This window comes from Ailuropoda melanoleuca, chromosome 4 (genome assembly GCF_002007445.2).
Source record: "Ailuropoda melanoleuca isolate Jingjing chromosome 4, ASM200744v2, whole genome shotgun sequence".
In the NCBI taxonomy this organism is placed as follows: Eukaryota; Metazoa; Chordata; class Mammalia; order Carnivora; family Ursidae; genus Ailuropoda; species Ailuropoda melanoleuca.
In genome coordinates this window covers 92,328,285-92,356,076 of record NC_048221.1, presented here as the reverse complement: position 1 = coordinate 92,356,076, position 27,792 = coordinate 92,328,285, and the positions used below count along the sequence as shown (strand labels likewise).

The following is a 27,792-nucleotide window of genomic DNA, read 5'->3' as shown; positions in this document are numbered from 1 at the left end:
CGCGGGGATCACGCCCTGAGCTGAAGGCAGACGCTTAACCGCTGTGCCACTCAGGCGCCCCTGAAAATTAATTATTAATTAAAAAGTTATTTTTAAATCATTTTTATAAGTTTTTTAAAAGTTCTAGTTAGTTAACACACAGTGTTATATTAGTTTCAGGTGTACAACGTCGTGATTCAACAATTCTATACCTCACCCAGTGCTCATCACGACAAGTGCACGCCTTGACCCCCATCACCTAGTTCACCCCCCACCCACCTCCCTTCTGGTAACATCAGTTTGTTCTCTATAATTAAGAGTCTACTTTCGGATTTCTCTCTCTTATTTTTTCTCTGTGCTTGTTTTCTTTCTTAAATTCCACATATGAATGAGATCATATGGTATTTGTCTTTCTCTGATTTATTTCACTTAGCATTATACTCGCTAGCTCAATCCACGTCGTTGCAAATGAAAAGATTTCATTCTTAAAAAATTGTTATTGAATAAATGGTGATGAGTAAATAAATGATTTTTTGGTCCATGTCACATGGTCTGGTAATCTTAGCCAAGAATTAAAACAGAGCTGACATTTTACTGAAATAGTATTGGGGAAAATATCAGTTGTTTATCAGTTATCATGGTGAATGAATGTGTGTGTGTGTGTGTATGTGTGTGTACATGTGTGGTATAGAGATAGAGAGAGGAATAAGCGAGGCGTAAATGGATCCAGATACCTCAAGTAGTAGTTTTACTTTTTCCTAAAAGAGTCACCCTCCCTCTAGTATATTTCGGGGAAAAAATGAAGGCTGTTTCACATCTGTTCCTGAGTTGTCCACCTGGCTGCTGACCCCAGTTTCATGTGCCAATGGCCACAGTCCTCTCCATAAGATGCTACGCCCTGCCCTTGGCATAGCACCAGCTAAGGGGTGATTGAGGCCAGGCCCTCTCTTTCTGCTATCCACACGGTTATCACACAGAGTGAACGAGTGTATCGGATTTGACAAAAGGGTTGAGGTGACTACATTCACTCAACTACTTCTTACTGAGCACCTACTATGTGCCGGTATTACATTCGGTGCTGGGGTACAAGAATAAAGAGACAGACATGCCCTCGTAAGTATTAGGATAAAGCAGGGAAATGGTCATTAGAAAAACTAATACTCAAATCTATAATTTTAACTTGAGACAATGCGCTATGAAGGAAAAGGAGAAGGTATGTTGAGAGAGAATAACGAAGGAGACTATTTGGATGGGGGATGAAAAGAGATGTCAGGAAAGGCCCCCTAAGTCAGGATATTTAGGGAGAATATCCCTACCTTATATTCAGACCTGGGGGAATTAATACAAGCGATTAAAGAAAAAAAGAGGGGGAAAGAAAAAAAGAGAAAGAGAGAGGGGAAAAGGCATTCCCCACAGGGGAGCAATTTATGCAAAGGCCCTGAAGTGGGAAATAATTTGGGGCACAAGGAGTGTGGTTTCAGTGGTTTGAGGAATGGGAGGTGAAAAACTAAAATCAAAAGTGTTTAAAGGGTTAAAACTCTTTTTATGCCATTTGGCTGTGATAGGAAGAGCGACGAGCATGCAAAGTGCACTCAGGAGCCACGGCCTGCTCAGCGTCCAAGCCCACGCCTGCAGCTCGCCTGCAGCCCCACCCTCCCCCTTAGACACTTCTCTGGACCATAGCAACCACCAGGGTTATATTGGGTGTGGCTTCAATCTGCCCAACAACAGGTGTGTTCCTAGTCCAGAAACCAGTACTGTTCTTACCTTCTAGAGCAGTGGTTCTCAATTTTTAGTTGGAGGTCGTGTTAAACCGATTACTTGGGGGGCCTGGGTGGCTCAGTTGGTAGGCTGCATCTACCTTCGGCTCAGGTCATAATTCCGGAGTCCTGGGATCCAGTCGTGCATTGGGTTCCTTACTCAGCAGGGAGTCTGCTTCTCGCTCTGCCCCTCACCCTGCTCATGCTCTCTCTCTCTCTAAAATATATAAATAAAATCTTAGAAAAAACAAAAACAAACAAAAACAAACCCAAACCGATTACTAGACCCCACCTTCAGAGACTGTGATTCAGTAAGTTTAAGGCGGGGCCTGCTAATTCGTCTTTCCAATGTGTTCCCATCCGTTGCTGCCCCCAGTCCACATGTTGAGAACCGTTATCCTAGAGAAAGCGGACTACTCAAGAAAAGTTCTGAAACAGTAGTTAATGGGGTTTAGACTTTGCTCTGGAAACTAGTCCAACACTCATGCTTATACGGCAAAGGGCAGCACAGCAGTAGGTGAGTCCTCCGTGGGATGGGTCCAAGATGACAGCGTCTACAAGCCCAGCTTAACAGAAGGATAAGACAGGTCCACCTCATCCCCATGGTCGAAGGACAGACATCTTGCTGGAGAAAGGCGGAAACTCTTCCATGGGGGCGCTCCAGGGAGCCTTTCGAGGCAGCCATTGAGCTGGGTCTGGAGCGCTGGCAGGATGCTCCAAGCGGCCATGTGGCAGGGTTAGGGGTGGGGAACAGTATTCTACCTGCAGGCCACGGTCCCTGTAAGCACAGCACCCATCAAGAAGGAAAGGTGATGCCGGGCTCAGCGCGCGTGCAGAGTTCCGCGTGCGTGCAGAGTCCCGCGTGCGTGCAGAGTCCCGCGTGCCTTGCCGAGGGCGCCTGCGCAAGAGGCGCCGGGGCTTCTACCCGCCCTGGCGCAGGCTTACTGTGTAGGTGGGCAAAGGGAGCCGGCGGCCTGGAGCCTGCTCCTCTCGCTGTCCGTAGCAACGCCGCCCGCCGCCGGCAGGGTACGCTCTCCGCGGAGCCGGTCCAGCTCCCGGCCGGCCTGCGCCTGCGGCTACGCGGGGTTTCCGCCGCTCGGCGAAGGGGGAGAGCTGCTCCGCTGCTGCGCGCCGGGACTAAGATGGCGGCGGCGGCCCGGCTGGGCTGGGGAGCTGCGGCTGCTGCCGCGGGGCTGCGTAGGCGGTAGGTGACGAGCCAGGAGCTCCGCACCAGGGTGCCGCTGGGCTTAGCAGGGCGGTCGCCCCCACCCCTCCCCAACGGGACGGGGAGTAGTACCCTTGACCGAGCCTTCGGGTCCGCCCGCGTCCCCGCTGTCGGGGGCTTCGCCCGACGGTGGGCGGCTATCCATGAGGCGGCTCTGCGCCCCCAGTTCGGGCGGGATCTGCAGCGCCCTGTCCCAGGCTCTGAAACCCGGCGCCTGAGCCAACGGTGGGGAGGCCCACAGAGACTGGCTGTAGAGACCCCACGGAGGAGCTGTTTTTAAAATCTCGTGGCCCCTCCAGCCCTTCCATCACGTGCAGTCTCTCTGCTTTTTAAACACAAATCAGAATGTCTACCGAATGGGAGAGGAGATACTTCATTTTCTCAGTGGGCCCCGAAAGGGGACTTGACCTGTATGAGGTCACACAGCTTCTAAGCTATGGAACTCTGATGAGCATCCAGACCCCTAGATTTCCTTCCCATCACCGAAACCCACTCTGTTCTCTTATATTTTTCCCTTTCTGTGCAACCTGCCTTTGAGTTTGGCCTCCCCGTGACATCTTAGGTGGAAAGGAATGATGACTTAAGTAGGTGCTGTACCTTGATTTTGCTTCTTGAACCAAGGGACAGAAGGGCCTAACAAGGTGTCGCCTAGTGAATGTTAAGGAGTTTTAGTGCTAATGATGCCCCTGAAGTGTAAATGCATTAAGTTTGCTGGAAGATTTTTTGTTAGTCACCTCCTGGCCTCCTCTGTTATGTTTGGATAGATGTCTTACTGGAATAATTTAACTCATATTTACTATGTTGTCACTTTAAACCCATCTCTGTCACCGTGTTCATCCAGTCTGTTGCCTTTTCCCTGGGCAGAAGGGACAGGAATACTGGTCTTCAGTGTATTTCCACATTCCAGTGTAGTCAAGATTTAGGCAGTGAGCTATAGATAAAAATGTTTTCACCCCAAACCTTAAACTTCATTCAGTAATTAATTATTGGGTACCTATCACTTAATAATAATAATGGTAGCTAACATTTATTGAACTCTTGCCACAAGTGCTTGGCACTGATTTAAGCACATCCCGTGGATTATCTGGGTCCCTCTTTGGCCCAGTCTTTGAGGTAGCTGTGAATATTCATTTTAGAGATGAGGAACTGAGGCCTTCGTTCTAGCTGCTGAGGGTCACAGAAATGAAGGTGCTCCTTTTCCTCAGTGCGTTTGTAGATAAAAATAGAGAAAGTTTTTTTTAAATGATCATATATATATTTAAAATTCTTCAGCGACTTAACGCGAAATGAAAATTGTAATGATAGCAATATATTTTAAAGTAAACTGGATTTTGGGGTGCCTGGGTGTCTCAGTCGGTTAAGCATCTGGCTCTTGATCTCAGCTCAGGTCTTGATCTCAGGGTCCTGAGTTCAAGCCCCGCATTGGGCTTCATTCTGGGTGTGGAGCCTAGTTTAAAAAAAAAAAAAAAGTAACCTGGATTTTTAAAGTAACTTGCATCAAATTTCTAAAATTTTTCACTACTGAAGTTTTTTTCCCCTCTTCCAATAATATTTGTTTTTCCCTTCTCCCTTTATTTTTAATTTGTCAAAGCCATGAAAAAATAGCCAATCAGCACTTCTCTATGACAGTGAAATAACCAAAGTTACAAACACTGGCTTAAGAGGTTTCCAGTCAAAAAGCATATATAGATTGTTGGCTTCTTTAGCAGTTTGGAGGGGAATAGTACACTTTCTATTAGATTTTTTGAAGTGTTGAAGTACCTTTCAAAACAGGTGGTATTGATTATCTGTTTCCAGGGAAACATGGTGGTAGAGACAGAAAAGGGAGGGAGACTTCACAGTATTTGCTTTAGTTCCCTTCGAATTTTGAACTGTGTGACTCTGTTACCTAGTTTTTTAAAATTTAAAAAGAAGAAAAAAAAAACAGTTGGTAGTTCTTTGCATCCTTCATGCATAGCTCAGAGTCTGGGAATCCAGGTTGTAAATCACATATGTAGTTGCATTTGTCTCTTACACTGGATATTGCACTATCCTGTGTACACTCGGTTATCAAGGCTACAAATTTCCACTTGAAGTCTTGTTTTTAAGTTGTTTGCAGGTATTGCTTGGCTAAGGAAGTGGAAATAATGTGGATGGAGAATGAAACTAAACTTTATCGTTTTCATTGTTATATATATGTATATATATATATATATATGAAGTAGAAACTGAGCTTAAAAGATTATCTCTTGAAATGTCATTTTTATTTGTTTTTAAATGTAGATTTTGTCCTATGATGAATCCATACACCATTAAGAAACAGCTTCTGCATCAGTTTGTACAAAGACCACTTTTCCCATTGCCTACAACCTTATGTAACACAGGTAAAATTTCACCTTTTAGAACAAATTATGTTTCGGAAGCTAATGAAACTGTGCTTAAATACAATTTGGTGGATCATAAAAGATAAGAATTTGTAAATTTTCTATTCAGGTGCATAAAAAGAACATAGTTTTTTTGTGTCATAACATAACATTTACTGTAATTATTTGCTTATGCATATTGGCATTAGATTGCAAGAATCCAGAGCACAGGGGTACCTGGGTGGCTCAGTTGGTTGAACGTCCAGCTCTTGGTTTTAACTCAGGTCGTGATCTGCAGGGTCCTGGGATTAAGCCCCATGAGCTCCACATCATTGGGCACCTCACTCAGCACTCTGTGGGAAGTCTTTTTGAGATTCTCTGTCCCTCTGGCTCTCCCCCCACTCGCACGCACACGCTTGCTCATGTGCACCTCTCTCAAATAAATAAATCTTAAAAAAAAAAAAAAAAAAAGAAGAATCCTAAGCATAGTTCCATTAGACTTATGAAATCTCAGTATCTTGACTAACACATCTTCTGGAACATTGCTCAAGGAATGATTTCTCAAATGAAAATATTATAAAAAGAATGTACAAATGGGTTTGTTTAAAAAAAAAAAAGTATGTACTTTAAGCTGCTGTCCTCCTTATTTTGTTAAGAATACACCTAAAAGGGGTACCTGGGTGGCTCAGTCAGTTAAGTGTCTGCCTTCAGCTCAGGTCATGATCCCAGGGTCCTGGGATCGAGCCCCACATTGGGCTGCCTGTTCAGCAGGGAGTCTGTTTCTCCCTCTTCCTTTCCCTCTATCTCTGCTCCTTCGCTGCTCGTGCTCTCTCTCTCTCTCTCAGGAATAAATAAATAAAATCTTTAAAACAAAAAGAAAGTGTTTAAAAAAAAAAAAGAATACACCTAAAATCAGTAAATTTCTAGCTTTCATCCAGGCCTTAGAAAATAGTACTTTCAATGTCATTTTTCTTTTTTGGGGGTTCAAATTAATTAGTTATGGGCTTTATTGATGATTTTGCTGATGTTACATGCTTTTATTTTCATTAATATTGGAAGTAGGCATGAAGATAGGATTTGAAAATATTGAAATGTGACCAGTGTCATATGGTTAGGGAACCTTGGGAATTGTCTCTGTGTGTCTGTATGTAAATGTCTGCCTGTGTGTGCTTATAGAGGTATAAGAGTTTGGATTCAGCTCTTGGGCCCTCTCCCATTTCCATCACTCCCTTGGACACTTTGTGGCCATACTCTGGCAGGTGGTTGACTCTGGCTAACCACATGAGTTGGATCAGGGTAAAGACCTTACCTCTCCTGTATACTGGGGCAAGAAGAGGAAAACCTTGCCTACCTCCTTGAATCACAGAATAAAAATTTAGGCATAAATATTGCGTTAGCATGTTAAGCTACTTGGACTTTTAAATTTTGTAGAATGGAATTATGTGATCATCAGGTATTTCAAATTGGAAAGCCACTGATCTTAGTCTTTGATACTGACTTTAAGCACCATTAATGTATATTTTTGGGGAAGCTTCTGCCTCCCTATTAACCTATTACTTATTAGTACCAAGCATAATGGGAAAAATTGTTTTTGATCATTCTATTTTGTTATAACCCTTATGACACTTTCGGGGCATGTTTCTGGATGATGGACCTGGGAGTCATTTCTGAAATACCTAATTAAGCCCAGCTTAGACTATAATTGAAATGATTTTGTTAATACCTAGTCAAATTACTATTTTGAAATAGCTTTGTTCACTGTCAAAAGAGAAAGTTTATGTCATGATGTCATATATTTTCTACTTCAGACAGTATACATAGATTATGCTCTCTTAAATTTTTTTTTACATTTGTAGTCCTTTTTTAAGTTTTTTTTTTAATTAATTTGTTTTTTTAGTAATCTCTACACCCAACGTGGGGCTTGAATTCACGACCCTGAATCAGAAGTTGCATGCTCTTCCCACTGACCAGCCAGATACCCCACATTTACAGTTTTTACCTTCAAGTATTTCTAAAACCTTTTCTTTTTGCATATATGGTTTTACAGAAATGGATTGAGTAGAAAAATGCCAGATTTAATTCTTCAAATATTGTGGTAGAGTGCTTAATGTGTGTGGAGATTTTGGTCACCAATAAATTATTAAGAAAGACGTCAAGAAATGATTGGTCAGATCCAAGGTTAAAAGAACCTTGTTGTCTTTATATTTACAGAAATTGGTGGCAGCTCTCCTTAATGTTCCATCTGAAAACTTGTTCTCATGTAATACAGATTTTCAGACAAATTTATTCGTTGGAGGCATACCTATTTTATTTTATTTATTTATTTATCTTTAAGATTTTATTTATTAGTGTGAGAGAGAGATCACGAGCAGGGTGGGAGGGGCAGAAGGAGAGGGAGAAGCAGACTCCCCGCTGAGCAGAGAGCCCTATGCCATGTGGGGCTCCATCCTAGGACCCTAGGATCGTGACCTGAGCCAAAGTCAGATGCTGAACCCACTGAGACACCCAGGTGCCTTGGAGGTATAAATATTTTAAATCATGTATTTGGACTTTGAGGTTATCATTTTAAATTTTTCTATTTTTTAGGATTTTCCTGTTGACCAAGTTACCAATTGATATGTTTATAGAACAGTGATGTGACTTAAAATGTATGGGAGTTTAGTTTCAGTTTTTCCTTCACCAAGGAAATGACTCAATGCCATTTAGGTGGCTGCTTGGCAAGGTGCAACAACCACTGTCAGCTGTGAAATTAGAATCTCTTATAATGGGTAAAAAGAAATCACTTCCATACAAATCCTATGTTTTGCCAAATTTAATCTCTTTCTAATTTAAAATAAAGCTGTTGCTTGTTGATACTTTACTGTTCTTCCTCAGACATATGATATGAGGATTATGACAGGATAAGAAGACGGATTTTCAATGTATTTCCTATTATGCTGAGCACTAGTAAGTATGGAGTGGCCGTATGTATGTATGGCGGTTAAGCAAGTCCGTGGTGGGAAATTGGCAGGGCTTTAATCCTGTCTCTGTTTCTTAGCTAGCTGAGTGACTTTGAGCTTTAGTTTCCTCACTTATAAAACAGGATAAAAACAGTGTTTCCTTGGGAGAATGTAAGGACTGCATGGTGTAATTCCCGGAGAGTGCTCAGCATCATACCCCAGCACATGGCAACTGCTCAACAAATTAACCTGTTTCAGTACTGCTCTAAGACGAGAATGATTTTGTTTCGTTAGAAGGTTTATTTTTGTAATAAATAATCAGGACCAGGTTAATAGTTTTAAGACTGTTAAAAACCCCAGGGGCGCCTGGGTAGTGCAGTCGTTAAGCGTCTGCCTTCGGCTCAGGGCTTGATCCCGGCATTCCGGGATCGAGTCCCATATCGGGCTCCTCCGCTGGGAGCTTGCTGCTTCTTCTCCCACACCCCTGCTGTGTTCCCTCTCTTGCTGGCTGTCTCTCTGTCACATAAATAAATAAAATCTTTAAAAAAAAAAAAAAAGACTGTTAAAAACCCCAGTACTGGGGCGCCTGGGTGGCACAGTGGTTAGGCGTCTGCCTTCGGCTCAGGGCGTGGTCCTGGCGTTATGGGATCGAGCCCCATATCAGGCTCCTCCACTATGAGCCTGCTTCTTCCTCTCCCCCTCCCCCTGCCTGTGTTCCCTCTCTCGCTGGCTGTCTCTATCTCTGTCAAATAAATAAATAAAATCTTAAAAAAAGAAACAACAAAAAACAAAAAAACAACCCCAGTACTATCTTTTGTCCTATAAGCTGTTATCATAATAGCAAGGTAGGAAATTGAAGATTCTCTTCTTTATTCCCTTAATGAATTCATTCTTCATCTATTCCTGGCCTTAGAAGAAACAAAGGGAAGAACCTGTAAAGATAATTTAAAAATATTCCAGAAAGTAATTCACATAGGTTCCCACCTACATGGTAATTTATAACATCACTAAGTCTATACCATTGGACAAGTTACTTAACTCTAAGCTTCAGTTTCTTCATTTGCAAAACGGGAATAATGGGGTTTCTTCATGCGGTTGTTAAAAGCTTAAATATATTTAAAGCACTCAGCCCTTGTCTCTGGCATGTAGTAAGTACTCACACAATTATTATTATTATTGTTATTATTATTATTATAAATTTATCTCTCTTTAAAAGAATGGTAGCACTTTGGAAAGAAGAAAAGGTAACATTTTACTGTTCTTAGTATCACAATGCTGATTTATGATTATGACAGCCATTAGCACTAAGTCACCAAATAAAATACATTGAAGACTCTTGGATGATGATATGCCTTCCTAGTTAAAGTAAGGCTATTGCTAGAGTCCGTTGAATAACAAAACTAATCAGTATTAATGTAAAATTCAATGCAATTATGCTAAATATATCAGTAGACTTCTTTGTTGTCTTTACAAATTATTTCATCGACTTGGGCAATAAGGCCTTATTTTATTTTTTCTTACACCTTTTGAGTCTTTGAAAGTGAGCACTTCATAGTCCATAAACTTAACTACTGTTTTTTCTGGAATAACATTCTTTCTTTTTTTTTCTCTTTTAGTGAGACACATGTTTATTCAAACACAAGATACTCCAAATCCCAACAGTTTAAAGTTTATTCCAGGAAAACCAGTTCTTGAGACAAGGACCATGGATTTTCCCACACCAGCTGCAGCATTTCGCTCCCCTCTGGCTAGGTATATTACTATTTCTCATTGCTTTCACACCAAGAAACATAAATAACTAACTTTGGGGGTAGGGCAGCCTCATTCAGTAATTGCATTTTATGTGCACTGCACTGTTTTCAATGTAAAGAATGCTTTATTTTCTTTTCAGGTAAGAGATAAAAGAAAAGTAACAGTTGATATTAGGAAACCCTTCTCCTGAAAAGTAATGTATTTGAGAGATCTATAGCAGGATTAAATAGGAATTTATATTTTTACTTTAAAAAAGGTTCATTCAAATGATAACATGATAAATTTCCATTCTAAATCTTTAAAACTGTTCATAAAAAACAGTAAAAATGTGTTCATTTTTTTCTTAAGGATAGCTGAATTTTTTTAGATGTTTCAAAATGGAGCAGTTTCTAAAATATTCCACTCAGAACCATAAATAATAATAGTTATTAGATTTGGCATGATTTTTTAAAAACACGTCAGAGACAATTTTTAAATTCACTAAAGATATGTTAAATGTATGTCAAATGATCTAGGACAAACAATAAAAGTATTGGAATGAACTTCTGTTGAATGATAATTAGAGAAATTATTTATAATAAGAAGTGTTAGAGTCAGTCTATATCAATTTAAATATTTGGTAACCTAAGCCTGATACTGATTGCCAAGGGTATTTAGAAAGTAAAGCTTAGGTAACTACTTCTTTATGTACAGCTGTTTTATATGTCACACTTAACCAGAAACACACATCTCAGGAATGTTTTTTTAATTTTTAATTCAGTTTTTTTTAGTAGGCTCCATGTCCAGCATGGAGCCCAGTGTGGGGCTTGAACTCAGGACCCTGAGATTGAGACCTGAGCTGAGATCAAGTGTTGGCCACTTAACCGATTGACCCACCCAGACTCTCCTTTTTAAATTTCTCATTAATAAAAATGCACATTTCCTTTGATCTACACATGCCCCTTCTCACAATATGCCTTAGAACATTTGTTTTTCATACCTTTTTTTATGGGCCACAGTAAGAAACATTTTATATTACAACCCAGTACATACACACACATAGGTAGATGGATAGATATGCACATATTCAGTGGGACAGTTTTCACCCTGACATCGTGTAAAACATTCTTATTTCTTTCTAATTCTCTTTATTCTATTGTTTTATTATATTAGATAAAATCCAGGTCAATACCTAATTGATTTTACGAGTTACTAGTGGAGTTGAAAAACACTGCCTGAAAGAACATCCATCTACATACACAAGGTGATACAAGGGTGCTCATTGCAGCCTTGTTGGTAGTGGTAACAAGTTGGAAACAACCTAAATACTCATTAGGAGGAAGTGTTCAACAAACTTTGTCCGTAGTCTATTAAAAAAGGATGAGGAGAACCCTCATTTACTGTCATAGACTGACCTCTAAGATACACTGTTGGGGTGCCTGGGTGGCTCCGTTGGTTAAGCGTCCAACTCTTGATTTCAGCTCAGGTCATGAACTCAGCGTTGTGAGATCAAGCCCCGCATCAGGCTCTGCACTGGGTGTGGAGCCTGCTTAAGATTCTCTCTTCCTCTCCCTCTGTCCCTCTGCCCCCATATCTCTGTCCTCTAAAAATAAAAAAAATAAGACTGTTAAGTGAAGAAAGCATGTTGTAGAACACTGTGTACAATATGATTATTATCTATATAAAAACACAAAACACAAAACAACAAAAATACAGTAACATAAAGGTCTGAAAGAATGTACACCCATCTGATAACTGTGGATTTGGGGGGACAGGTGGTCAACAGGCGTTTTTCACTTTTTATGAATAGTTTGTCAAGAATGAATTTATGTATTGTGTATTTAAAAGAATATAAAAATAAGCAAGAGTGTTCAGTTACAGATTAGTTGGAGATTATTTCTGTCAGATGTTCAGTTGGCAAAAGTCCTTTTCAAATTAGTCTTTTGAAAGCTCATTTCCTGGATTAACAGAATTTATTATCTTCAGTCAAGCAAAACTAATCTTGTTTTTGTTGTTTTAACAGAGAATGTTTTTACTGTGAGCTAGAATGTAAAGCTTCCTGAAAACAGAGACCTGTCTGTCTTGCTCATCATTGTATTTCTAGTGCTTAGTACAGTGTCATGTATTCAGCGAGGTTTCAAATCTTTGTTGAATGAATGAGTAACTGAATGAATGAATAAACAGTAGTGTATCTTACTACAGAGAGGCATTTGACCTATTTCTTACTATCCTTCTGGACAAGACAAAAAAATTTAAGCAGAGTGTCAATCTGTCTCTAATGATGTGTAAGAGGGCTCTGTGGTATCTGTAATATCTCTCTAGTTGGCGTGTTTATTCAATACTTTCCTTTATCTATGACATTAATGATGATAAGATTATCAGTTTCCCAGATGGGAGGAATTGCTTCTATGTTAGATGGCAAAATTCAGAGAAATGTTTAAAGGTTTCATTACCTACGCCTGGGTGGCGTAGCGGTTAACCGTCTGCCTTCGGCTCAGGGCGTGATCCCGGCGTTATGGGATCGAGCCCCGCATCAGGCTCCCTGCTGCACTGGGAGCCTGCTTCTTCCTCTCCCACTCCCCCTGCTTGTGTTCCCTCTCTCGCTGGCTGTCTCTATCTCTGTCGAATAAATAAAAAAAATCTAAAAAAAAAAAAAAATAAAAATAAATAAAGGTTTCATTAGGCCAAAATGATAGGTTAAAGCAAGTAAGATAAAATCTTAGAGGAACAAATATTAAGGCTTATTATTGAAATTTTTTAAGTCAATAGCTCAATTGTGGGATGGAAGAATCTGACTTTTTAGTTCCTTATGTTGGATATGATGTGGTACTAAAAAAAGTCAAACTTTAAAAAGTTTCTTACCTCAAGAGAGGTAACAGTCTTTGTATTCCCAATAAGTCAGACTACATTTAGGATATGTGTTCAGTGCTGGGTATTGTACTTTATTTTGGACATTGTAGAAGTTGAAATTGTCCCGAGGAAAGTAACCTAAATGGCAAAGCATGTATAATAATGTTTGAAACTCCTTTTCACCGTTCTTTCTTTAAGCACAGAACCCAAGAACTCTTGCCTAAAGCGGTCCCCATGACATGGCCCAAAGGTCAGGTTGAGTCTTTCGCATGGTCCTTTCATTTGAAGAAAAAAGCTTTGCCAACAGTGCAGATGCACAGAGCCAATCAAGGGACCTATGTGCTTGGGTTTATTGGATCGTAGTATGCAACCAAGTACTTTGTAACTTCTTGTAAGTTTTATATTGAATTAGAGGACCCAGATGACATCGTTTCAGACAAATTCCTAAATAATTTCAGAATAGTAATTCCAGTAACACTCTTACAATGATAGACAGAGAAAAGGTAAACTGTAATCTTTTTTGGAGTGTGTCAGCTTTTATTCCTAAAAAGGGGTAACGGAAAAAGGAAATTGCTCTGGAATGGTACACATATCAGTGATTGGGAAGGGAAGATGCATTTCGGAATTCCTTGTAGGGAATTTTCAAATTATAATCCTCCCCTTCTCCTCTTAGAGGATTTTAAAAATTAGTTTTATTGAGGCATAATGTACATGAAATGAAATTCACCAATTTTAAGTGTATAGTCCAGAGTTTTGATAAATACATACAGTTCTGTAACCACCACTAAAATAAAAATACAGACCATTTTTATTACTGCAAAAATCCCTCATTTCTCTTTGCATTCAATCTTCTTGCTTCACTTCCATACCCTGGTAACTATTTTGTGTCATGGCAATGAATTCCAACTTTGTTGAGATATAACTGATGTAAAATATTATGTAAGTTTAAGGTATATAGTGTGCTGATTTGATATACGTGTGCCTTGCAAAGTGCTTACCACAGTAAAGTTAGTTAACACGTCTATCACCCTGGTAACTGTTGAGCTTTCTGCCACCAAGTTTTACATTTTTAGGGTTTCGTATACATGCCACCATATAGTCTTTTGTGTTTGGCTTCTTTCATTTAGCATAATGGTTTGAGAGTACTCCCTGGTTTCGCATGTACCAGCAGTTTATTCTTTTTATTGCTGAGTAGTGCTGCATTGTAAGGGTACACACCGTCTGTTCAGTTATTCAGTAGTTGATGGGGATTTCCAGATATTCTTCTTGGCTTTTATAAATAAAACTGCTATAAAGATTCATGTACACATCTTTGTGGAGCTTGTTTTCATTTCTCTTAGGTAAATACCTAAGAGTGGAATTGTTAGATCGTAGGGTAGGAGGATGAAACAAGATTAGCCCGTGAGTTGATAATTGTTGGCCATGAATTGTTGATGCTGGTGATGGGTATGTACACATATACCTTTGTATATGTGTATGTGGTTCAACTTTTCTGTAATAAAGCATTTTATCCTCTCTTATTTTTTATTTATTTACAGGCAGTTATTTAGAATTGAAGGAGTAAAAAGTGTCTTTTTTGGACCAGATTTCATCACTGTTACAAAGGTAAACATAGGATTATATAAAATAATGTATGAAGTTCTTTTAGTTTTTTTCTGAGTCCAACATCCCTCTCTGAAATTTCCTTTCTTGATGTATTATATACATATTATTATTAAAAATCTCTAAGTTTACTTCTCATATTTCTCAAGTTAATTACTAAATAGAATTTTCAAGTTGAAATTAACTAGAGTCCAAGTCCCTCATTTTTCAGAAGAGAAAAACGTGAGCTTCAGAGGGTTAAGTGCAGGATTGTGTCCAGGATTATGTATCTGCCCCACAGCAGGGCCGTGACTCAATCTGGGCAGAACTAGAATTTAGGCTCCAAGTGTTATTTTTACTAATTCTTTTTTTTTCTTTTATAATTGAGACTTTATTGGTGGTTTTGATATTTTTACTAGTTCTTAATTTAAAATGATAGAGTAAAAAGAGAAGCAAACACACTATGTTTATATATTTGACCAACAGAGTGAATGTATTTCCTTTGAAGGGGGCTCTTTCCTCGTGGCGCATCTGCTGTAATATTTGAGAACTTCACAGATAAGAGCAGGGGACTGTGTTGTTCTGCAGCATTTGGTTACCTCTAACTGTCCGAAAGTCGATCTAACTATGCTACCCATTCCAGCAGCTGAGGTGGTATCTGCTAGAAAAGGCGGTTTCATTTTTAAGTCTACTAGATGAATGAGAAATGAACTGTTAAAATTTGAAGTGTGTATACTTTTAGGTCTGTTAATTGATACGTATACACTGAACTTAATCACTTGTTCAATATTGTGTCAAAATCCAAAGTTTTTGGGGCGCCTGGGTGGCTCAGTCCGTTAAGCGGCTGCCTTCGGCTCAGGGAGCCCTGGGGTTGAGCCCTGTGTTGAGCTCTCTGTTCAGCAGGGAGCCTGCTTCTCCCTCTCCCCCCTCCTCCAGCTTGTGCTCTCTCACTTGCTCACTGTCTGTTTCTCAAATAAATGAATAAAATCTTTTTAAAAAATCCAAAGTTTTCATGTAAATTGCTTTTAAACAATTTGAAAGGCTTACTTTTGAGTTCGTTTTTTTTCTTTTTTTAAGATTTTATTTATTTATTTGACAGAGAGAGAGAGACAGGCAGCGAGAGAGGGAACACAAGCAGCGGAGTGGGAGAGGAAGAAGCAGGCTCCCAGAGGAGGAGCCTGATGTGGGGCTCGATCTCAGAACATGTGGGGCTCGATCCCAGAATGCCAGGATCATGTCCCGATCCGAAGACAGACGCTTAACGACTGAGCCACCCAGGTGCCCCTACTCTGAGTTCATGATGCACTGATAGGACTGATAAACATGGACTGGGTTAGTGACGTGTTACAAATAGTCCAGTATGCTCTTGTAGCTATCTATGTGTAGAGGAGAATTAGAGTTTTCCTCTGTGGTGGCAATCCCAGTGGCCATAGTTGTTCTTGCAGATATCCCAATTGTAAAAGGATTTTCCCTGTTGTTTAAAGTGTTATTGGCTCTAAATTCCCAAGAAGCCCTTTCTTGCCCATATCGGTTGAAGTGGCTCTCGCTCCAGGAGCTCATTACCCTGTTTGTTGTCTTCACTGCACTTATCACTTAGTCCCTTTTTTTTTTTTTTTGGTTTATTTTTATTATGTGTATTTCCTACATTGGAATGTAAACTCCCCATATCGGTTGAAGTGGCTCTCGCTCCAGGAGCTCATTACCCTGTTTGTTGTCTTCACTGCACTTATCACTTAGTCCCTTTTTTTTTTTTTTTGGTTTATTTTTATTATGTGTATTTCCTACATTGGAATGTAAACTCCGTAAAGCTAGAGATTGCCCGTCTTGTTAAGTTCACCCAGAATAATGCCCAGCACATGGTGTGCACTTGAAGAAATTTTTATAGAAGGATACAATGACATAAGATTTCATAGACTGAATTTTCAGGCTTTAAGAGGCTTCTTTGAAAAGGGCTGTGGTGAGTAAATCCATGCTGACCGATCCCACGTGTTTACCAGTTTAGAGACATCTGATCTATCTTTGGTATTCTTCATTTTGCTTTTTTTTGATATTTTTTTAAAGATTTATTTATTTATTTATTTGACAGAGATAGAGACAGCCAGCGAGAGAGGGAACACAAGCAGGGGGAGTGGGAGAGGAAGAAGCAGGCTCATAGCGGAGGAGCCCGATGTGGGACTCGATCCCATAACGCCAGGGATCACGCTCTGAGCCTAAGGCAGACGCCTAATGACTGCACTACCCAGGCGTCCCTTGATATTTTTTAAGGGAGGGGGAGGACCAGCTCTTGTTTACTATTTCGAACATCTCTGGTATGGCATTTAGATAGCAGAAGTGCTTTACATATATTTCCTAATTTAATTATTTAAGCTAGGTATTCTTGTCTTTATTTTACAAATGGCAAATTATTTATTTTAACAAGGTTTTTTGTAGTCCTTTTATATACAGCATATAAAAAATTTTTTTAGATGAAAATGTGATTATATCTTGCAGAGTTGTTTTTTTCTTTGATTTGATTTTGGTAAGTCATCTTTTATTTCTTTTCTTGTTCATAATTTAATTACTCTTTTTGGAATTTCTCCAGCCCCACTATTTTTTTTAAGATTTTATTTATTTATTTGAGAGAGAGAGAGAGCACAAGCGGGGGAGGAGGAGAAGCAGGCTCCCCACAGAGCAGAGGAGCCTGACGTGGGGCTCGATCCCAGGACCCTGAGATCATGACCTGAGCTGAAGGCAGCCGTTTAACCAACTGAGTCACCCAGGAACCCCCCCTCCCCAACTATTTTTTCTTAAGTGAAATGACATAACTAATAAATAATAATCTAAGGACATATATTGAAATTTAAAAGATTGAATAGTAGATTTGTTTTCTTTCAGTTACCTTTCTTATGGACTATCTCATCTACCTGATATCTTCAGCTATGGCCTGTTTCCTTTTTCTGATTTGTAATTGATGATTCAGAGACTTCTTTATGCATAATTTATTATTTATTTATTTAAAGTGAGTAATTTATTTCTTTAGCAGGGTAAGGATAGTTTTCTGTTCTTCTATCCTTTGAGATAACTTCGATAATTCCAATTTTTTTATAAGTAATCTCTACACACAATGTGGAGCTTTAACTCATGACCTCAACATCAAGAGTCACATGCTGTACCGTCTGAGCCAGCCAGGCACCCCTGTTATTTTTTTCTAAATGAGTTAATGTATTTGAAGCTTATGTACTGCATTTATTTCTCATTCAGACAACTTCAGAATATTTTTCTTTTTTTTATTACCAATATTTCCCTACTCAGAAGAGCGCACTATTTACTGAAGATAAAATAGCCCTCTGATCCACCTTCTAAATAAGTTATTAAAACGTTACCCAGAACCAGTTTACATCCCCACTCATGAAGGCAACTCACTAGTTTTGCTCTTGTATCCATAGCAGTGCCCATTTATCTTGTCTTCTATATACCATGTCTAAATTGGGTTTTTTAAGAAGATTTTCTTTGAGGGGCGCCTGGGTGGCACAGCGGTTAAGCGTCTGCCTTCGGCTCAGGGCGTGATCCCGGCGTTATGGGATCGAGCCCCACATCAGGCTCCTCCGCTGTGAGCCTGCTTCTTCCTCTCCCACTCCCCCTGCTTGTGTTCCCTCTCTCGCTGGCTGTCTCTATCTCTATCAAATAGATAAATAAAGTCTTTAAAAAAAAAAAAAAAGATTTTCTTTGAGAGAGAGAGTGTGCGTGTGAGCAAAGAGAATCTCAAGCAGACTCCACACCGAGTAAGGTGCCTGACGCAGAGCTCGATCCCAGGACCCCGAGATCATGACCTGAGCTGAAATCAAGAGTTAGATGCTCAACCGACTGAGCAACCCAGGCACCCCTAAATTGGTTCTTAATCCATGATAAAAAAAAATAGCCCCTTGTATGCATGTAGACTCATTTTTAATAGTATTTAATTGTAGCCACTAGCTAACAGCCTCCTGAGAATCTAAATGAACTATATCTAATAGTTTTTCCTCCTCAAGAGCTCTCCTTTAAAAAACTAAAAGAAAACATGTTTCCTTTCTCTTTCTGGTTGTTAATACTATTTAGATGGTTAATGATCATGCCTTTTTTTAATGGAATCAACTAGTTGGCTAGACATAGAGGTGACGTAGTTACGGATTCTTTTTTTTTCCAATAATTTTTTTTTAAAGATTTTATTTATTTGATGGGGAGAGCGAGAGCGCGCACATACAAGCAGGGGGAGCAGCAGAGGGAGAGGGAGAAGCAGGCTTCCCTTGGAGCAGGGAGCCCAAGGTGGGGCTTGATCCCAGGACCCTGGGAATCATGACCTGAGCCCAAGGCAGACACTTGCCACCTAGGCGCCCCCTATGGATTCTTTCTTAAGGATACTGGGCTTGTTGGAAGTCCACAAGTCCTCTAGCACAACACCACAGGTAAGACATGTTACATGTTTTGGTTCTACAGTTGTGTGTCATTGGATTTCTTCAGTAATATATGTGAGTTGAATTTTTTGGATACTTGTGGGATATTCTGTATATTTGATCAAGCAACTCTATCCTGTTTTCTTTAAAAGAATGGGAAGTCTTTTTATCATTTTCTTTAAACACTGAATTCATTCAGTATTTTAACACTCTTCACCTCATGAAGAATTATCTTTTAATCATTGTGGTATCCCCTATACAAGGCATGGTACATACAGCACATTTAACATAAGTCTGATGAATGAATGGATGAATGGATGAGGAATGTTCTAAGATTATATCTTCCAAAAGTCCTTATAAACCAGATCCTTTAAGGACTGGAACTGACAGGTCTTCTCCAGAAATGACTGCTGTTGTTACATAGTATAGGATATATATAGGAAAAGATTCTTAGAAGATACAAAGTATTGTTTTGTATTAGTCTTTGCTCTTGATTGGAAATGTAGCATTTTCCTTTAAATATTTACAGGAAAGTGAAGAGTTAGACTGGAATTTACTGAAACCAGATATTTACGCAACAATCATGGATTTCTTTGCTTCTGGTTTACCCTTAGTTACTGAGGAAACATCTTCAGGAGAAGCAGGTACTGTGTTGGGTAATTAATATTTATTTTAATTTTTTAAAAAAACTTTTCTACTTCACATTTGTCTTGATTTCGGAAGTCACAATGATAAGATTTTTATCATTGTGCCGTGTTTAGATCTGGAACCAATTCCAGAGGGAACAAAACTTCACATATACTAGTTTTATCCATCATTTTTGAAAACTTGTCCATAAATTGAATATATTATACAAAATTGAAATTTTCAATTGTAAAAATTTTCAAACATACAGAAAATAATATGTATACCGATTTGCTCCCCTCTCAGATTTAACAGGTGTTAATTTTTTGCCATAATTGCTTGAGACCCATTTTTAAATAAAACATTAAAGACACAACCAAAACCCCAAAACCCCCATCCATTGCTTTCCCCCTTTCTATTTCCAGAGTTGTATGTAAACCTGGTTTGTTTTTAAACTTTTTCTACACGTATAAGTCTCTGCGGGGAAAATATGGTATTGGTTTTTTAAACTTTAAATAATGTGTGTTATATGCAACTTGCCTTTTTTCACTGAGCATAATATTTTGAAATACAGCCATTTTGAAAAAATGTTGTTCTAGTTAAATAAACTAAGTGCTAGATAGTATTCTGTTATATGAATAAACTACAGTGAATGAATTTGTTCCTTATGGTGCAGTGAATTGTTTGTGTTCATTTCTGTTACAAACATTGCTGCAGTGGGCGTCTTTGTACAAGTCTCTGTGTGTATGTGGAGAGTTTCTTTAGGGTATATTCCTAAAAGCAGAATTGCGCTATTGTAAATTGTTTTAATTTACATGCAAATTAGCAGGATATAAGAATTTGAACTTTCTTATATCTTTATCATCACTTAGTGTCTTTTACTTTTTTTTTTAAACCAATATGTTTACTGTAAATGGTATCCTGTTTTAATGGCAGTTCCTCGATTAACACTAAGCCTGAAAGTTTTCATATGTTTACTGGCCGTTATTTTTTTTGTCAGTAAATTTCCCGTTCATAATCTTTACCCATTGTTTAAAAATTGAGTTGTCCTTTTTGCATTGCCTTTAGGAAGTTTTTGAAAAATATTGTGGGTATTAATCCTTTGTTAGGTATATTCATTGCAAATAACTTCTCCCTAACCATTCCTTATCTTCTCCCTATGTTTAGGATTTTTGTCTTTTAGAAATTTTTCTTTTTCCAGTTTTTTAAAAGGCAGAACATTTCAGGAATTTGCATGTAAACTTTGCTCGGAGGCCATGTTGATCTTCTGTTTCATTCCAGTTTTAGTATTTATGCTGTTGAGGCAAGCACAGAAGTTTTTCTTTTTCATGTAGTCATATATATTCATCTTTTCCTTTGTGGTGTGCTTTTTGTACCTTTTGAATAAGTTACTTTGTGTAAAGCACTTGGAAGAGTGACTGCACATGGAGCTTAGTGTTAGCTGTGACTATTATAATTTGTTGTTGATGAAGTTTTTCCTTTCCCTAGTATCATAAAGATATTGTGCATGTCTTGTACATATACATGTACACACACAAAAATCTGTATAGTCATCTTTAGATGAACAATTCCACTTCTAGATATATACCCTAAATGAGTCTTATAAATGTACACAAAACAATACATGAAGCGTGTTCGTTGAAATAGTTTTAAAATATATCAGCAAGTGAAAGGAATGAACTAGTTTGGGAGATACCAGTGTATAAAGATATAAAAGAAAATACTAATTGATTAAGGAAAATTGAAGGCTATATTTATTTACATACTCTTACATATATACCATTTATGTAATACCTCAAACGTTATATGTGTTCTTGGTGGGTATATACATAAAACTGATAGAATATTTGTAGAGCCTTTTGACTACACCTCCCCAAATTAAAAAATATGCAAGCCTGTTGACCACCACTAGGAATTTATCTCATAGATATGTGAGAAATATCTCATAGATATGTGAAAAATATCTCATAGATGTTGCAAAAGTACACTGATCATACTTCACAGAAGCATGTTCGCTTCAGATTGTTAGGAATAGCAACAAACTGGAAACAACTGAAATAATTGAGAAATTAGCTAAATGAAAATAAATCCATGCAATTACTGTGTACCTATTTTAAAAATTGGGGCACATCTATATATGCTGATATGGAAGGGCCTTTTAGATATATTAAATAGACAAAAGGTATAGAACAGTGTGTGTATGTGATCTCATCTGTGTAAATTTGCACATGTAAATTTTATGTAAATGTACTAGAAGAATATATGCTAAACTATGATAGTGGTTGTTTATGGAAGTGATAGTGGGGAATGGAACTTAGGTTTGCTGGCATAAGAGAATTTTTTTTTTAAAAGATTTATTTATTTGAGAGAGAGAGCATGCATGCTTATGTGGGGGGGGGAGGGGCAGAGGGAGGGAATCCTTCAAGCAGACTCCCTGCTGAGTGTGGAGTCTGATGTGGGCTGACCCATGAGATTGTGACCTAAGCTGAAACCAAGAGTCCAACGCTCACTGACTGAGCCACCCAGGCACCCCGACATAAGAGAATCTTAGATTTATTATATTTTATTTCTTTTATTAAAAAGACTCAAAGTTAATATAATTTAATATTGATAATTGTTCTTTATATTGTTGTCAGAACTTGTGTGTATTAAATTATAATTTGAGTTTTCTGTATTTTTAGTTTCCCTAAAGGTAAATTTCTCAAAAAAAATTTTAAACCCACAAAAAGGTAGTGGTGAAGATTGGTATATAACCTTATAAAGTAAAAGAAAAACAAAAATGACACAAAATGAAAAAACTGATTTTTTTTTGTTCAGATATGTAGAACATTTTGGAAATTTCCATAAGGCTTATATCTGTATTTAGTATGGTTGTCATTTTGAAAACCACTAAACTGAAAAATTAAAAATGTAAGTTAACTTATGAAGTACGTGCACCTTTGTGTCTCAAACTTTGCATCAGAATCTAGGCAATCTTTTTTCTCTGCCACTTCTCAATCCTTGAGGATGATGAAAGTTTATAAATTTATTAACCAAAAAAATTCAAACCCTAACATCATTAGTAGATCAGGTTACGTCAACTTTATCGCCAAGTGTTGAGTTGACCAGTGCTCCTTAATTTTTCTTCAGAGAATCAAGGGGTGCCTGGGTGGCACGGTTGGTTGAGTGACACACTCTTGGCTTTGGCTTAGGTCTGTGATCTCAGGGTCATGGCATCAAGCCCCACACTCCATGAAGAATCTGCTTGAGACTCTCTTTCCCTCTCCCTCTGCCCCTCCCTCCAGCGTGTGTATTCACGCGCGTTCTCTATCTCTCTCTCTCAAATCTTTAAAAAAAAGTTTTTCTTTAGAGAATCAAATGATCTTTCCATCTCCCCAACTATCATTTCCATTTCCCTTATATCTCCATACCAAGTTACGTATTCTATGCATTTATTGTTTTTTTAATGAGACATTAATTTAAAATCATCCTGTTTTAAAACTTGTATTTGCATGGATATAAAATTTCTACCATTGATGTATTTTATTTGTTATTGTTTCTAGGATCTGAAGAAGATGATGAAGTTGTGGCAATGATTAAGGAATTGTTAGATACTAGAATACGGTATGTGCTCATCATTTGCCCGAAATATACTGCAGAGGCAGTATATTTGCATTAGAGCAGTATATTTTAGTTGTCTGTGAGGGAAAAAAAAAAAAACCCTCTAATAAATAAGTATAAGTGAATGTAAACTGTAGTAGGTAACTGTGGCAGTTGAATTTAAAGCCTGTACATTCTGTATATTCACTCAAAATTTTAAGACAATCTGTCTAAACATAGTGAAGAAATTTATCCTTCACAGTCACCATCTAGGTTTGACATTGTTATAATACCAAATTTTTTTTTTTTTTTTAAGATTTTTTATTTATTTATTTGACAGAGAGAGACAGCCAGCGAGAGAGGGAACACAGCAGGGAGTAGGAAAGGAAGAAGCAGGCTCCTAGTGGAGGAGCCTGATGTGGGGCTCGATCCCAGAACGCCAGGATCGTGCCCTGAGCCGATGGCAGACGCTTAACGTCTGCGCCACCCAGGCGCCCCTAATACCAAATTTCTTAAAATGAAAAAAATGAGTTAAGCAGTGTTTGGGTAGATTGTGAGGAGAGAAGTACTTTTTTTCAGGCTATTGCCCATAAAGAGTAAATTTAAGAGAGTGGAGAACCGCAGGCTTCCGCTTTTGCTTGTGGCAGACCAGTGGTCCTGTTGAGAACTCCCAGAAATACAATAAAATGCAATAAAATTTTTTTTCATTTGAAAACAGAAGCGAGCTAACAAAGCACACAGATTCTGGAGAGGAGGGAAGCTCGTGAAGGCTTCCTGTGGGTCATTTTGCCGATTCTTGGTGTGAGTCTAGGGTATGAAAACCTGGGCAGAGGGCAACTGTTTGTACCTACTAAATGTGAAAGTATGTACATTCTTGATGCAGCAATTCCATGCTCAGATGTATTCCCAGTAGTCATATATATGCGCACCAAAAGACATCTGCAAGAACCTTCATAGCTGCACTGTTTGTAAAAGCCAAAAACGGACTTTAACCCAAATGTCCATCCACAACAACAGGGATAAATTCTGGCATTTTCACTTAATGGAGCCCCATGTGATGATGTGGAAGAGTCTCATAAAGAGCAACATAAGCCAAATACAAAAGAGTAAATGCTGTATGTTTTTAAATGGAATTTATATTTATAAATTACAAAGTTACAAAATAGGCAGAACTAATAAGTGGTAATAGCAATTAGGAAATGGTTACCTCTGGTTGCCAGAAAGCACAAGGGGAACTTTTGGGGTGCTAGCTTTGTGTCTTGGCCTGGGACAAATGTGCGTTCACTGTAAAAATTCATTTAATTGATCATACATGATTTATGCATTTTTCTGTATTAATGTTATTTTGATGCAAAGTTTACCTGGAAAAAAAAAAGCCAACATGTGAACATGTGTCATATCAGTCTGCCTCTGTTCATTCAGAAGAAATGAGTGAGTATTAACTTAGGTAATTGCTGTAATTATTAGGACATTTGAGATCTTTTTATTTATTTATTCGACAGAGATAGAGACAGCCAACGAGAGGGGGAACACAAGCAGGGGGAGTGGGAGAGGAAGAAGCAGGCTCATAGCAGAGGAGCCTGACGTGGGGCTCTATCCCATAACGCCAGGATCACGCCCTGAGCCGAAGGCAGACACTTAACCGCTGTGCCACCCAGGAGCCCCTGGACATTTGAGATCTTAAATGCTGAAAAAGATTATTAATAAGCAGGATTAAAATATAATAAGTGGAGCAAATATTTGTATGAATGAATTTTAGTATTTTATCTGAAATTTTTTAAAAGTGACAAATGAAACTAGCTACATTTCTCATTCTCTATTAATATAAGTAGCTCTAACTTTGTGAATTTTACCAATATAAAATCTATACCCTGAGCTGTTTTAAATTTTTCTGATGGAAACTTCAGTTCTTTTACACACATCATAAATATTCTGTGACCACAGGCCAACTGTGCAGGAAGATGGAGGAGACGTTATCTATAAAGGCTTTGAAGATGGCATTGTACAGCTGAAACTCCAGGGCTCTTGTACCAGCTGCCCCAGTTCAATCATTACTCTGAAAAATGGAATTCAGAACATGCTGCAGTTTTATATTCCGGAAGTAGAGGGTGTAGAACAGGTATGCCAATATTATATGAAAGTCGAGATTCAATATTAAACTAAATATTTGGGGAAAAAAAGAAGAAATTTATGACCTGACATATTCTTCAGGGGCTGGATCTCTGTGTTACAATTGTTATCAGACTTGAAGACTCCTTATTTTAGAATTCACTTTAGTGTTATGAATACCTACTATTTGCGAGGCCTTTTTACAAATATCACTCCTTTAATCTCACAACACAGTATTGAGTAAGTCATTCCCATTTTGTACATAGGAAATGGAGACTCAGAGGTCATACTGCTGCTCTGGTTGTAGAAGAATTATGAAAAGGGGATTCAAAACATGAATTTTATAGGTGAGAGTTGGAAGTCCTCAGTGGAAGAGCTCCACTGCATCATATTTATCCAGGCAAGAAGCTCACTGAGAAATCATACTGTGTTGTACAGTAAGATAGAGTACTGAGCGGAGTTCTAGCCTGATAGTGGCTTTTTTTCTGCCCCATGGTACCTCAGGAATATAGCACAGAACCTTCTTAGCAGTAATAGTGACCTTCTCTGCAGCAGTTCTCAACCAAGAGGCTTGGCCTTGTGGAAGGAGATTATCAAGGAGGAAAAGAATGTATGAAAATTAGAAATTTGAAAACACTCTCCAATCATTCTGTGCCTTTAAGGAAAGGGCAGCTACTCAGCTCCTTTGAGAACCACTCATCTCTGGGTAGTATTAAAGTCTGTCCTTTCCATACAATACATGGCATCCCCTCTTTGAAGGCCTTATCGGTCTTCTCCTTGGACTTAGGCTCTGCTTTGGTCCAAAGCCTCTTTCAGTGTGTCTGTTTCAGATCTATGTTGATGGGTAAGTTCCTTGAGAGACTTGTCATCATATCCAGATCTTTGTGTTCCTTTCCAACACTTAGCCCTGTGTGTTGTACATATTATATACATTCTTCGTATTAAATAAGTATTTGGAAGAATGTTTCCAAATTTAGGAATGTTCTGCCTAAAATAGGAATTGATTGACAAAATTCTTTGGATTGTGTGTCGCTGAGATTAATTATAAAAATATCAATTCCTTAGAAGTAAATAATCTGTTTTTACTCAACTCAAAAGAGAAAAAGCAAGAGAATTATTTTTCTTTGATAGTCTCAGATCAGAACCAGATTCTTCCAGTTTTAAAGAAAGAAGCTTATTTTTGTTTCATTATCTTCTCTATGCCTTATACACCTCTTTAAAGAATTGCATTACTTGACATTTTGGTGGATTGACAAAGGAACATTTGTTCACTTGTCCAGGGTGGGGTGATGAATTGGTAGTCAGGTATAAACTTGAGTTGGTGTTTAATTGTAGTAGGTATGTTGAAAAAATTCTTGAGTTTATATAACTCTTTTCCTCTCCAAAGGACAACTCTTTATTTTCTGAGTAATATATTAATTCATGAAAAGATACTAATCTTGGGGCACCTGGGTGGTGTAGTTGGTTAAGTGTCTGAGTCTTGGTTTTGGCTCAAGCCTGATCTCAGGGTCATGAGATCGAGCCTGACATGGGCTCCACACTCAGCTGGTAGTCTGCTTGATATTCTCTCCCTCTGCTCCCTCCCCACTCTCTCTCCCTCACCCCCCCACCCCATGGATGCTTGCTTTCTCAAATAAATAAATCTTTAAAAAAAAAAGATTAATCTTTTCATTTTTAAATCAGGTATTCATTAGTATTTTTCTAATAATTTAACTTATTAGAAATGAAGGTCCTCACTTTTTTCTAATGTTTAAAATGAATTTTTATCTGAGTAAGACCAAAATAATTAGTTGCTAGTATGATATTTTGTTTCTTTACTTTTTTTAGGGATTCATTTTTCTAATATATATTTTTATAATAGTTTGGTGTAGCTCCTAAGAATATATTTAAGTAAATAGAATGTTTTTGGGAAAAAAAACAACAGTCAATTACATTGGTCTTGTGGCTAGGAAATACCAGTTAATTAATTGTTATAGTCAATGAGCAGCTGAGACTCTGCTACTGGAAGATTTTTTGGGGCAAAAAAAAAAAAAAAAAGAAAGAAATCAGTGCTTAATTAGTTTGCAGTATTAAATTTGCTTTTATGTTGTTATGATACCAGGTTATGAGACAAACCCTGTGCTTTGGGGGCTGTTGATAGACTTACTCTTATTGGATTGACAGACATTAGTATAGGGTGGAGTATTTCAGGTAAGCAAATAATGTTATAATCAGGATAATAGCAATTTCTAATCCTTTTCTTAATTCTTAAATTCTCTCATTTTTTTCTTGATTCTAGGTTATGGATGATGAATCAGATGAAAAAGAAGCAAACTCACCTTAAAATAATTAGAATTTTCTTTGGGCCCTACAGTTGGACTTACTGATAATATATACCAAGTTTTTATTATTAATCTGCTAAGGAACTTGAGGATTAATAAAATATGCCCTTTTTTCAGAGACTGATATATAAATATTGCATGTTTGCTTTACCTCATATGAGTTATTTATAACATCCTGAATCATCTTCTGTACACATGGATTTTATCCAGGGATATTTTAATGTTTGTTCTTTATTTCTCATGGTTGCTTTTTTGCATAATGTGTGAAGCAGTTCATTTTCCCCCATTTAATTTATTTGCTTTTTTAATGCAGAATTAAATAAGGAGAATGCTTATAAAAATA

At 38.1% G+C, this 27,792-nt stretch overlaps 1 protein-coding gene, 1 long non-coding RNA gene and 1 other non-coding gene across 7 annotated transcripts; 1 reads left to right on the top strand and 2 right to left on the bottom strand.

Moving 5' to 3' along the window:
- Positions 1-2,646, bottom strand: LOC117801988. Its single transcript, XR_004624950.1, has 3 exons — positions 2,502-2,646; positions 1,747-1,956; positions 1-60 (listed from the first exon to the last, which is right to left on the bottom strand). It is a non-coding gene; the product is annotated as an uncharacterized LOC117801988 (long non-coding RNA).
- Positions 2,645-27,792, top strand: NFU1 (NFU1 iron-sulfur cluster scaffold). 5 transcript variants are annotated; one of them, XM_034659250.1, is made up of 8 exons: positions 2,645-2,943; positions 5,227-5,327; positions 9,862-9,997; positions 14,365-14,431; positions 19,346-19,460; positions 22,983-23,043; positions 24,964-25,138; positions 27,407-27,792. In XM_034659250.1, exons 1-8 carry the CDS (start codon positions 2,882-2,884, stop codon positions 27,449-27,451), a joined length of 762 nt encoding a protein of 253 aa, XP_034515141.1. In that variant the 5' UTR covers positions 2,645-2,881; the 3' UTR covers positions 27,452-27,792. The 5 variants fall into 5 exon arrangements, with proteins under 5 accessions (XP_034515141.1, XP_034515142.1, XP_019650414.1 ...); XM_034659251.1 differs by lacking the exon at positions 5,227-5,327 and having other exon boundaries at positions 2,822-2,943; XM_019794855.2 differs by lacking the exons at positions 2,645-2,943; positions 9,862-9,997.
- LOC117802111 lies at positions 20,647-20,751 on the bottom strand. The gene has a single exon (XR_004625166.1). It is a non-coding gene; the product is annotated as a U6 spliceosomal RNA (small nuclear RNA).

Excerpts from the sequence above, each read along its gene's own strand:
- NFU1 (XM_034659250.1), top strand. The coding sequence starts at position 2,882 with ATGGCGGCGGCGGCCCGGCTGGGCTGGGGAGCTGCGGCTGCTGCCGCG. Across the intron at positions 2,944-5,226 it reads GCCGCGGGGCTGCGTAGGCG|ATTTTGTCCTATGATGAATC; the intron begins GTAGGTGACGAG and ends TTTTAAATGTAG. Across the intron at positions 25,139-27,406 it reads AAGTAGAGGGTGTAGAACAG|GTTATGGATGATGAATCAGA; the intron begins GTATGCCAATAT and ends TCTTGATTCTAG.